General features: G+C 40.5%; 1 protein-coding gene across 7 annotated transcripts in view; it reads right to left on the reverse strand.

Moving 5' to 3' along the window:
• Window positions 1–4,710: 4,710 nt before the first annotated feature.
• The window catches only part of LOC146966996 (receptor-type tyrosine-protein phosphatase mu-like), a 196,180-nt gene continuing 188,467 nt past the window's right edge, over window positions 4,711–12,423 (reverse strand). For 3 of the 7 annotated variants that reach the window (XM_085763832.1, XM_085763830.1, XM_085763829.1), the window contains exons 33-37: window positions 12,070–12,201; window positions 11,809–11,934; window positions 7,995–8,158; window positions 7,085–7,220; window positions 4,712–5,635 (exon numbers count right to left, since the gene is read on the reverse strand). In XM_085763832.1, coding sequence (XP_085619958.1) covers window positions 5,582–5,635; window positions 7,085–7,220; window positions 7,995–8,158; window positions 11,809–11,934; window positions 12,070–12,201 — 612 coding nt within the window. In that variant the 3' untranslated portion in view covers window positions 4,712–5,581. Of the gene's footprint in view, window positions 5,636–7,084; window positions 7,221–7,994; window positions 8,159–11,808; window positions 11,935–12,069; window positions 12,202–12,423 lie in introns of all 7 variants that reach the window. The other 4 variants (XM_085763833.1, XM_085763831.1, XM_085763828.1 and 1 more) reach the window with 3 other exon arrangements.

The raw sequence follows: 12,423 nt of genomic DNA on the forward strand, positions 1-12,423 counted from the left end.
GACTGAGAGACCCGTGTTTCAGTCCAAACACTCTATGTAAGTGATTGCTGTCGGAAGATATAACTATTTAAGACTTATATTAACACAAATATATCACTTACTTCTGCTTTAAAGCAAGAATTCTGAGAAAAACACTTTTCACTTTTTTTTCTCCACAGCGGCCCTAATCCTCTTCCTTACTTGGCATACTTGGCAACCCTCCCATGAATAACATGCTCATTTCTTCCTGATTGTAGGCCTACATGCATGTCCATTTATCCCAAATGCTACCAGATCTGCAGCTCTCTGGGCTGATGTGGGTTGGGCTTGGCCTTTACCTGATTTCTTCTTCTTCTGGTGCTTCTTGGTAACAGCTTTGATGACAGTCCACTTCTGGCCAGAGTTGCAGTGATGCTGAGTGTCCTCCATATGTAAATGATACAGATCTTACTTCCTAAGGATGTCTCATTTGATCGGTCTGCTTAATTAATTAATTAATTAATTAATTAATTACTTGAGCAGCCACATGTGTTTCAGTCTATAACCTACTTGACTTTATCAATGCAGTAGGGGTTCACTTAAGTTTCACATAAATGAAAATGTGTAATAAAAATCCAATGTGTGTGTAAATGAAGTAATACAGATAGAAGTGAAGGAATGAAGAGATGAATGTAGGCCTCAGACTACAGGTCAAGTGTGTATAGAGATTTTTATTTGTAGTATTTTGGGATCATACAACATAAATAAAAGCTTTCATTACAATAATGTTCTCATCAGCACCAGAGCCATATATCAACAAGGTTCAATCAAAACATTACAGCGAGAAACATGAACCACATTTCATCAGGGTTAAACCAACCCCGAGCCACCAGGGTTACACAAAACCAGAGCCATACATAATCAAAGTTGAACTAACCCAGGTTATATGTTGACTGGGTTACGCCAGCCCATAGACCAATGTTGCTATGGTTAAATCAAATCAACCCAGAGTCTTATGTCAACAGAGTTGGGCTGTTTCCTGGTTCTGAACATCAATATCATCTGACATGATTGTCTCTCTCTCTCTGTGCTTCATAAGGACAATGACAATGACAACATCAACACCAAGAACAAACGAAGGAATAAATATTCTTCTTCCTGCTTCCTCCTGCTCTATGTACATTATTAACACAACAACCAACCAGCATCATCCAGCTGCTGAGGAGGAACAGAAACCATGTCCTGAATGTGACCAGGGTCTGGACCGAAGACCATGTGGTTGGGTGCTTCCAGTCGAGTCAGGCTTTATTCTGCAGCAGTAAATATCAAGCACCACTGAAGAAGAGACAAATGGACGGACTGTGACTTTATATAAAACACTGTTTTATCTTTATACATATTTGTATGTTTCTCTGTGGTAAAACAAAATAAAAAACAAAAGCAAAAAGCAAATAAAAATAATAATAAAACAATAAAAAAATAAACAAAAATACAACAGAGGACACATGGTGACAAGAACATCTCAAGCCAAAAGTTTGTGTGGTTCCTTTTCTGATGCTTTTATACTATTACACAGTCATTATCAGCATAGTGAGTTTGCATGCTGCAATGGAGACATACAGGGTCTTGCAAAAGTATTCATACCACTTGAACTTTTTCACATTTTGTCACATTACAGCCACAAATTTATAGGTATTTATTTGGATTTTATGTGACAGACCAACACAAAGTAGCGCATAATTGTGAAGCGGAAGGAAAATTATTCATGGTGTTCAAGATTTTTTACAAATAAAAATCGGAAAAGTGTAGCGTGCTATATGTATTCAGCCCCCTGATTCAATACTTTGTTGAACCACCCTTCACTGCAGTTACAGCTCTAAGTCTTTTGGTGTGTGTCTCTACCAGCTTTGCACATCTACAGCTGCAATTTCTGCCTATTCTTCTTGCAAAAATAGCTCCACTTCAGTCAGATTGGATGGAGAGAGTCTGTGAACAGCAGTTTTTAAAGGGATAGTAGCATTTTTTTTAAAGTGGGGTTGTATGATCTACAAATAGCCCCTAAGTACTTTAGTTGCAGTAGAAGACTCTCTACACTCCTCCCGTTAGCAACGCCAGCCCATAGCCCTGCCCAGAGATTTACAACATAAAGTGTTGTGAACAGACCCAAAGAAACGGGAAACCTGAAAAAAAAATACACAGTTCCATTGTTCGCTGTAATATAATTTTTTTCAGCCCCTCAAAGTGCAGGAAAAACACACTTTTTATATGGAGCTGATCGGCGGGCGCTAACCCTGGGCGGAGGGATACGTGAGTTGGTTGGGTCCAAATAAAAACTGTGTTTTTCCTGCACTTTGAAGGGCTGGAAAAAATTATATTATAGCGAACAATGGAACTGTGTATTTTTCAGGTAAAACCTCTTTTAGGCCGCGAAAATAGGCCGTTTCTTTGGGTCTGTTCACAACACTGTATGTTGTAAATCTCTGGGCAGGGCTATGGGCTGGCGTTGCTAACGGGAGGAGTTCAGAGAGTCTTCTACTGCAATTAAAGTACTTAGGGACTATTTGTAGATCATACAACCCCACTTTAAAAAAAATGCTACTATCCCTTAAGTCTCGCCACAGATTCTCAGTAAGATTTAGGTCTGGACTTTGACTGGGCCGTTCTAACACATAAATCTGCTTTGATGTAAACCAGTCCATTGTAGCTCTGGCTGTGTGTTTAGGGTGGTGGTCCTGCTGGAAGGTGAACCTCCGTCCCAGTCTCAAGTCTTTTGTTGCCTCTAACAGCTTTCTCTCCAGGATTGTCCTGTATTTAGCTCCATTCATCTTCCTGTTCAACTCTGTCCCTGCTGAAGAAAAGCCTCCATACAGCAGGACACTGCCACTATGTTTCACTGTGGGGATGTTGTGTTCAGGTTCATGTGCAGTGTTAGGTTTCCACCACACAGCGTTTTGCATTTGGGCCAAAAAGCTCAAGTTTGGTCTTTGATTGGTAAAAAAATCTTCAACACCATGTATCATTTTCCTTCCACTTCACAATGATGCGCTACTTTGTGTCCATCTATCACATAAAGTCCTGATAAAATACATTTAAATTGTGTTAGCAACCTGACAAAACGTGGAAAGTCCAAGAGGTATGAAGACTTCGGCAGGGCTCTGTACGTGTTATTCTGAGCTCCTTCAGGAAGCTACCTGCAGCTGAAAGCTCTGGATCAAACACCAGTAAGAGGACTTTGAGTAAAGAGTGGTTGTGTCAGGATGAGAATGAGCTCAGCATAGATGATGTTCACTAACGAGTTAAATTAGAGCTGTGACTAATGATTATCATCAGGCTGTTTTTCCACTGATCACTTCATCTTTATCGTTCCATCACCTCAAACATCCGCTTATAACAACATCTCAGCTGCTGTCACACTTCTCTGCAGACTGCAGACCACATGACTGAGCACTGAACAGTCAAACTGAACAGCAAAAACATTCTCCTCCTTTTCCTCCTCATGCACCAGCATGTGTGAAAGTCCTTTGAGACAAACTGTTGGGCTAAACAACAACAAAAAAGGCTATACAAACAAGTGTTCAGCTCGACAGCAAAAGGCCAACAGGTAGAGACTTTCACCAACATCGCATTCAGCTTTGCAGCAGAAAGGTTTGGTGTGGAGGGGTGCACGACAACCAGGCTTATCTACATCATGACTTGGGGAGCGGAGAAGATCCACCAACTGCAGCAGAGAGCAGCAGCCAATGGTCTTCAATGGTTTCAAGAGGTAAAACAATTCCTCTACAACGCCCAGGAGAGAGAGAGAGAGAGAGTAAGAGCTGGGACCCCAGAGAGCCCCACATGGATGCTCCAGTTCAACTTAGGTGGACAGCACAAGAGATGGTTAGACTCTTAGAGCAACCAGATCTAGTTCAGGCCCAGGCCCCACTGGAGTCCAGAGCTCCTCTGTTGCTCACCCTGAGGTTTCTCCAATTTTTCCCTGTTAAAAGGGCTTTCCATGGAGTTTTTCCTCAGTGGATGTGAGGGTCTAAAGGCAGAATATGCTGCTATGATGCTATGTAAAGCCCTTTGAGACAAACTGTTTGTAAAAACGGGCTATACAAATAAAATTGCCTTGCCTCCTCAGACTTCTGTGGGAGGTTTGGTGAAGGGGAACCACTGCAGGACAATGGAAGCAGATAAGAGGAGAAGGAAAATTCAATCTAGCTGGAGCGGTTCAGAGCCATGAAGATCATCAGTCTCATTCTGAACTACTGTGGGGGCTTCTGGCTGAGTCACTTCGGGGGCTTGACATTAGACTGGCACCAGCTTGAAAAAGGATCATAACAGGGTGCACTACCTCAGTTATTATCTTTGCTGTTGCCATGGACATGGTGGTCAAGGCAGCTGGGACTGAGGTCCAGCACTCAGCCAGAGAGGCCCTGCTCTACTGGGGCTGAGGAGCCATCAGCAGGCAGGAGGCTGCATGCTGGGACACTGAGGGAGGGTCCAAACACCTGATGATGTCAGCTACGCCATCCCAGGATGCATCTGTGCATCTGTTTGAATGTGACTTTGGTCCTGAGCTTTGACGTCAAGTTGCTCCACAGTCAATGAAAATCCACCTGTTACCATCACAACAGGCTGGCTCCACATCGGATCAAAAGTCTGAAGTTGAACTGATGTGAATGATCACCAGTTCAATTCCACACAATCATCATAATCATAACTTTATTAGAGGAGCCAGGTCAAAGTCACCTGGACCTGACCTATGAGCCTCTCTAGAGCCTTAAAGGAAATGAAGTTGTCCAGAGACTGAGGATCATCTTCCTCATGCTGAACATCATCATCCTTTGGATCAGAGGTTTTCTATCTGAGAGATATCTACATCTCCACAGTGGTTAGTTAGTGTAGTTAGTGTTAGTGGCTGTGCTTAGTTAGTGTTAGTGACTGTAGTAGTTAGTTATTAGGGTTAATTAGCGTGGTTGGCTGCTAGTTTAGTTCACATCTAAACACCAACAGCTTCTGATTCAGTGTGATGTCACTTCCTGCTGATTTCATCATCTCCTCCAGAATAAAAGTCCCAGAGAAACAGAGCTCAGCTGATTGGGCTGCTGTTACAGGGACAGTCAGACTGCATGTGGATCGTTATAGGGATTAGAAACATTATGTCTTGATCTCTGCTCTCTGACAGCCTGTGTTGGGGGTGTGGGGGGTGTGGGGTTGAGGGGGTAAAGTGAGGACTTTGAAAACCTCTGCTCTAATGTTTGTGAAGCTACAGGAGGGAGGTTCTTTGGGTGATGACCTGATAATGTTACTAAAGCTGGTGAGATGCTCCACTCTGACATGATTTTGGTTCATTAATACAACAATACAATAAAAAAAGAAAACAACAGTGACACATGGTGAATAACAAAGTGAATCTGTCGGAGTTCAGTGTGTCCATGCTTCAGTCAGACAGTCCAGTCCAACAAGGCAGTGCAAAACATCCTCCTTCTCCTCTTCCTCTTCCTCACTTCACTGTCCTCCTCTTCCACTTCAGTCAGTAGTAGACCTCCTCCAGCTCCTGCTCCTCTTCACACCGTCAGACAGTATGCAGCATTATGACTGGGAGAGGAGGAGGATGATGAAGAAGCTGTGGCTAAAGCTAAGCAGCGTTGAGATACTCCAGAGCAACTTCATAACAGAACTTATACTGTTCCTGCAGGGAGACAGAGCCAGAGATCGATTTAAATATATGAATCACAATATCATGTCAAATACACAGAATATTAATAATAACAAATCTATTAGTCAGAAATAATACATTCTCAATAAAGAAATATGAAATACATTTAAAAGGTGTAAAATATGATGTCATTTTAAATATAAGTTTCATAATTACAACAAAACCAACCACCCATCTTAACACTATATTATATTTTCTATTTATCTTAAGTTATCTTACCCAAAGATGAAAGTAAATAATCAAGTTTTGTTTAATTTTTAATTAATAATAAAATAGTGAAAAGAAAGGGTTTGGTATATTAATAAATGTAAAATAAAATCAATAAAGATAATAATGTAAATTATTGTTCTTAAAAAAAGAAAATAATATAAATACAATCACTCTAATAAGTCACTGAAGATTAAAGGGATAGTTCACCCAAAATTGAAATTTCACTCATTATCTACTCACCCTCATGTCGACTAAGGGCTGGGAGAAGTGCATGTCCATATAACGGTTGCAAATGGATACCAACTGTCTTCGTAACAAAAAGACACACCAAAAAACATCCAAATACCTCCATGCTGCTCGTATGTAATGTCCGTCTTGTATTGAAGCCCCGAAATGCAAAATTGTCCTGAAAAAAATTAAATAAGTCTATATTTCAAGCTTGTTTTGTAGCGGAAGCTTCTCGAAGCTCCTCTTCCCGGTTCGTCAAATTTGGACGAACTGGGAAGAGGACGGACCCTGGTTCGTCCAAATTTGACAAACCGGGAAGAGGAGCTTCCGCTACCAACAAGCTTGAAATATAGACCTATTTAACTTTTTTCGGGACAATTTTGCATTTCAGGGCTTCAATACAAGACAGACATTACATACGAGCAGCATGGAGGTATGTGGATGTTTTTTGGTGTGTCTTGTCCTGTAACTCAGAGAAGCCACGGAGGACTCTGAAACTTCTCCCAGCCCTTAGTCCACATGAGGGTGAGTAGATATAGAGATAATGAGAAATTTCAATTTTGGGTGAACTGCTCTGGTAGAACTGTTTTTACCTGTGTTGCCTGTAATCTGGATTCATTATTGTTGTTCAAATTTACTTGCCACATCATTCAAATGAGACACTCAACACTTCTCAAGATTAAATGAAGGTTGAATGAATATTAATAAAAACAACAATTATAATATTATATACTCTATATATGAAGAAAAAATGATAGATTTGGGAAGTGTTGGTGTGAACTATGTAGAATATACTGTATAAACTATATAGGCACTAGAAGTACAATAATGGGAGGTTCTAAAGTAAGACATTTGATTCAATGAATCTTTTCTCAGTTTGATGTGAAAATACAAGAATTCCACTTTTCTTTGCTCCAGTGTGATGTGTGTTTTAACAGAAACCTGTGACAGTAGAAATGATAATGATGAGTGTGTCATCTTTACCAGCAGGTCCACCATGTTTGGTTTGTTGTTTCTCAGCGTCTTAACTGCGTGAAACACGTCGACACATCGCTGCTGCCGCAACATTTCACACACTATACTGATGCTGCAGAACACACCGCTGCGGCCCCCTCCGTTCCTGGGTGGAGAGGAGGAAACAAAACAGTTGATGTTACTCCACCTTCAACCACTAGATGGAGACAAAGCACCACTTCTGAACACTGTCAGCTCAGGGTTTTCTCTTCTTCTGCTCTAACTCTAAGTATTATCGTTGTTTGAACTTGTACTATCAGTGGTGCTATCGTAGTATCAGTAATACTACTCTAAGTAGTACCTACTATTGTACTGTGAATATTTCTATTGAATATTTCTATATTGATACTGCAATATTTCTATACACCAACTTTTTGAAGCACACAATAGAATACAGATCAATTAAAGCATGGAACTCCTTACCACTGCCAATAACTAAACTCACACACAAACTAACACTCAAAAAGCAAATTAAAAAAAATATTGGAATTTCACATCTGTAAAATATCATACGCACACATACACATGCACACACACACACACACACATACACACAAAGGGTCTTATGTAGGGTAATAGGGTCTCTTGTTGTCATTTTCACTTGTTTTACCCTCTTATTTTATTCTTTTTATTTTATTTTATTTTATAACTGCTGTACATCGGAGTTATCTTACAAGATTTAATGTAAGATTTTGTTGACTTGTCTTTTTCATGTTGTGATTGCAGATTTATGTTTAAATGTACTGGTTTTAAATGTGGACCCCAGGAAGGAAGACTAGCGGCTTTCTAGAGCGCAGCTAATGGAGATCCTAACAAATAAAAACAAAACTAAAATAAAAACCACTGTTGTGTCAGTATAGAGTGTGTATTTAGTTCTTACAGGCAGTGGACTACGGTGCGTCCCTCCCCACCGTCGTACTCCTCCTGCCATTTGTCCACCTGGTGGACCAGTTTGAGGAAGGAGCGCTTGGAGACAGGCGTGTCCCGGTACATCGGCCAGCCCAGGAACTGGAACTGCTGCACCATACGGTACCCATCCTGAGGCTATGTGGGGGGGACACGGGGTGGACAGGGGGTCAAAACAAGCTTGTCTGCTACATAATAGTAGGAGAGAGCAGTGAATTAAACAGGAGACACTGAAAAGTACATTAATCAGACACACCCTGATCCACACAGAGGGGAGGAAGGAAGACAGGAGGGATGGACAGAGAAAGGATGGACAGACAAAAGGAAATGAGGGGATTATGAAAGGGATGAAGAAGGAAAGGAAGGAAAGGGAGGGTTTAAACAGTACAAAGAGGTGATAAAGAAACAAAGGAGGTAAGTGAGGAAAGTAGGGCAGGAGAGGAGAGAAGAGTATGCACAAGGAAAAGGGTAGGTTTAGGAAAAAAAGAAAGAGAGTGAGAAGGAAATGAAAGGGAAGGAGAGAAGGAGGAAAGTGAAGGGTGTAAAGGACGGAACAAAAGTAGATCCTAACATAAATGTGAACAGACAGAGAGGAGAAAGTGTTTTAAAATCAAACACAGTGAAATCTAAATCCGACCTGCTGCGGCGGAGGCAGGTGGGGAACGGAGTTTGGATCAAACACAGCCCAAATTTTGTGAGACACAGGGAGGAAATGAGGCACAAAACAAACACAACTGAACCTAAACTCAGCCCGACGGGGAGGTGAAGAGGTTTAAATCAAACACACTCTGATCTAAATCCGGCGAAACAGGAAAGAAAATGGAGGTTTGGACCAAACACCACGACAGAAATCAAACACAGCCTGAATACCTGAACAGGTAAACGGGGTCAAAATCAAACAACCTCAGACTGAAAGGCAAAACTCAAGTTACACTAACACTGCTAACACACACCTGTAGTTATTAATGAATTCATTTGTTTAAAACACAAGCTCATTTTGATCTACTGTTACAAGCATCAAGCAGCAATAGCTGGCATTAGGCCTGGACGATATGAGCCAAATGTTCAATATTCAATATTACAATGAAGATATGACTTGTGATAAAAAGCAAATATTTAAGTGTCCATATTAACCACACAGTTCCAGAGTCTTTCTGCTTCCAAAACTCAATAGTCTGGCAACTAAATGAAAAGATTAAAATTTTGAACAAACTGCACATGAAGAACCAGTCAACTAAACAGAAGGTTAATTTGACCCTCCATCATCCTCTTAGCTCCTCTTGTGCTGCGTTCGAGACAAGTCGGAACTCAGATCTTTCCGACCTCTGACTGAAGTGCAATCGAAAGCCACCTCAAGAAACTCAGACTAGGCGAAGTTGGAGAAAAAAAATCTGTCTTCACCGAGAATGAGTTGTCTGCACCCGAGCAGAGGCACACTGTCAACTGTAAATCATCAATTAAATGCATTTAAATGCCAAAATACACTGAAAAGTTATTTTTTAAATTGTTTTTATGCTCTTTGAAATGTTTTATGCCTTACGTGAAGCACTTTGAATGCAAAGTTTGTCCACAATGTTTTTGGTTACTCTGGTGTGTCTCCAACACTTTGAAGTTGGAACTCTGAGTTTTCAACAGGGAAAGATCTGAGTTCCGACTTCCCTCGAACGCAGCATAATTGAACACCAATTAACCTGAGGAACCTGATGGAAGCTGGGGGTCATCTGATTGGCTAAATGGGATACATGCATGGCCCATATACTGTATGTACAGGCTCCATCTGATAGGCCAAATGTCAGCATGCTGAGTGTGAAGGCATGGTGCATGTAAACAAAACTTATGCTGCATTTGAGACAACTCTGGGAATCTCCCAGTTGAAAGCTCAGATTTCTGACTTCAAAGCGTTGGAGACACACCACACAGGCATAACTAAACACATGGCGGACCGGGACAAACTTAGCATTCAAAGTGCTTCATGTAGCGTAAGGCATTAAAACATTACAAAGGGCACAAAAACAATAAAAAAGAAGCATTTTAAAATAATGAAAATTTAAGAGAAATAACAACATACATTTTCTGTGTTCCACAACATCAGTAGGTAATCTGTAACTGTAAATTAATATCTAATAACTTTTTACTGTATTTTGGCATTTTAAATGCATTTAACAATTAATGAATTAATCAATAATTTGCATCCCTAGTCTGTTGGTCTTGGTTAAGTAGGCTACCACCTAAAAATAACCAGTGTTTTGTTGCTTAAGCTTATGTATTCAGTCATTCAATGGTATACTAAAATCCATGTGAAAACATTGCTTCTCACTATTCTCAGGTCAAATATTTATATGTGATTAAAAATGCGATTAATTTAGATTAATTAATTACAAAGCCTCTAATTAATTAGATTAATTTTTTTTATCAAGTCCCGGCCCTAATTTTAATGGTTCCGCGCAGGTGCAGATTGTTGTGTGACGTCAGACAACTGATTCTCAGAGAAGTCAGAGTGGGGCAACATGAGGTCACGCTCTAATGCACTTTTTCAAGTAGGAGGTTGGAAAAACCCAGATTCCCAGTTGTCTCAAACGCAGCATTACTAATCACACTTCAGTTGTGGTGTTTAATGTGCGTTTTCGGGAAAACAGTGAAAATAAGTTTTATCAGTCAGCCCTAGCTAGCATGTGAACAAAAGCGACAGGAGCTGCTATTATTCTTCCTTAACATGTATTCTTTCAGAAAAGTCAAAAGAAATGGTAGAAAATCCACATTAAGGTTTTTATTTTACTTCATTTTGTCTCTTTTGTTGGTAGATTTCTCCTAAATTCGCCAAAAGTTACAATGATGTAGGCTCCAAAAATTGTCATTTCCTTTGTATCCGCAACCAACCAACCAAAGTATGATTTACATTAACAATCTATGGAATTTTACAGTACAAGTCTTGGCAATTTTCTAAAAAAGAGTTTTTCCTCAGACTCTGAGCCCGAAATCTCAACTTCAGCAGCAGACACCAAACCTTCCAGTTTTATTCCTGTCTATATTCTGAAGGTTTTTACAGAGGGGATTGTTGATATATCATTCACAGCCTGATTTATACAACATTTTATTCCTAAAAACACGGCAAAATTTGATTTTTTTGGGCTGGTGACAGTATTTTCTCAATTACAAAGTGATAAAAAGAGATATCCAAAATCCCCTCTGTAAAAACTTCTGACTCTAATATGTCAACAAAATAAAACAAGAATTTTGAAAGTAGCTTTATCCATTTTTCAGATTTTGGTTCTGGAAATGTATGCAAATTAGCGCATATTTCATCAGATATTGCCTCATTTATAGCCTAGAAATCTAGACGCACCCTACCGGCAGCAAAAATATTTGCTCCGTAGGTGGGTCTAGAAACGAGCCATAGGAACTTTTTGAGTCTCGAACACCGATTGTGTTCACCAATCACAGCGCTCTATCTGTTTAGAGAGTCGTTGGTGCAGAGGCAGTTTGAAAGACAGCCTTCATCCCGCCCCCTGGACTGAGCCGAGGTCTACCGCTCGTTTCCAGACTAGACATTTTAGTGATATAGTCTGGCTCGTCAGGCTGCCTCATTTACATATTTAAACATAAAATTTGACAAACCTTGTAATACAAAAAATATTTGTCTTGATGTAAGTGATAAACTTGTAGTGTCTCCTCTTAAAAAAGTCATCTACTGGCCTCAGCCTCAGCTTCTGTGGCCATCGCCAGCCACAAAGAGCAAATACCGTCACAGCAACATCAACCACACAGAGAGGTGACAGAAACAAACGCACCCTGGCTGTGTTGTAGATCCTGAAGATGCGACTGATGACGTCCTCCTCCAGATCAGCAGAAACAAACTCCACCTGCAGGGAGCCCAGGCGATGGAGGCCGTTCTCCGGCCAGTATTGAGGACATAGCTGGGATGGACAGAGGAGGTTATTGATCCTGATTATCAGTAATCAATCTGATAAATCTGACTCAGATTCACTTTTGTTGTTTTGTATTTATTTGCTGATGTGTGTGTGTGTGTGTGTGTGTGTGTGTGTGTTTACCTGCGCGGGGTCGACATCATTCAGCATGACGATGGATGTACAGTGGTAGTCGAGGACCAGACGCCAGAAGTCCTTCACCGTGTTGGGCAAAGGATGCTGGGTAACTATGAAGGCTGACGGCTGCTTGTAGCTCTGTGATGGTGACACACCACACATGGTCAAGGTCAAAGGTCAAAGGTCAAAATCTTTATTTGCCATTTGTGCATGCATACACACTAGGGCTGGGACGATATGCTTTTCTCCCGATTTGATTCTTCTACGATTTTTTGGATGGCGATTCGATTTAAATTGCGATTCTACGATATTGCCGATTCTCTCGATTTTTAGTCTGCATTTTTAACATTTATCTGCACA

The sequence above is a fragment of the Trachurus japonicus genome, chromosome 20, assembly GCF_045865225.1.
Source record: "Trachurus japonicus isolate A0001 chromosome 20, Traja_1.0".
In the NCBI taxonomy this organism is placed as follows: Eukaryota; Metazoa; Chordata; class Actinopteri; order Carangiformes; family Carangidae; genus Trachurus; species Trachurus japonicus.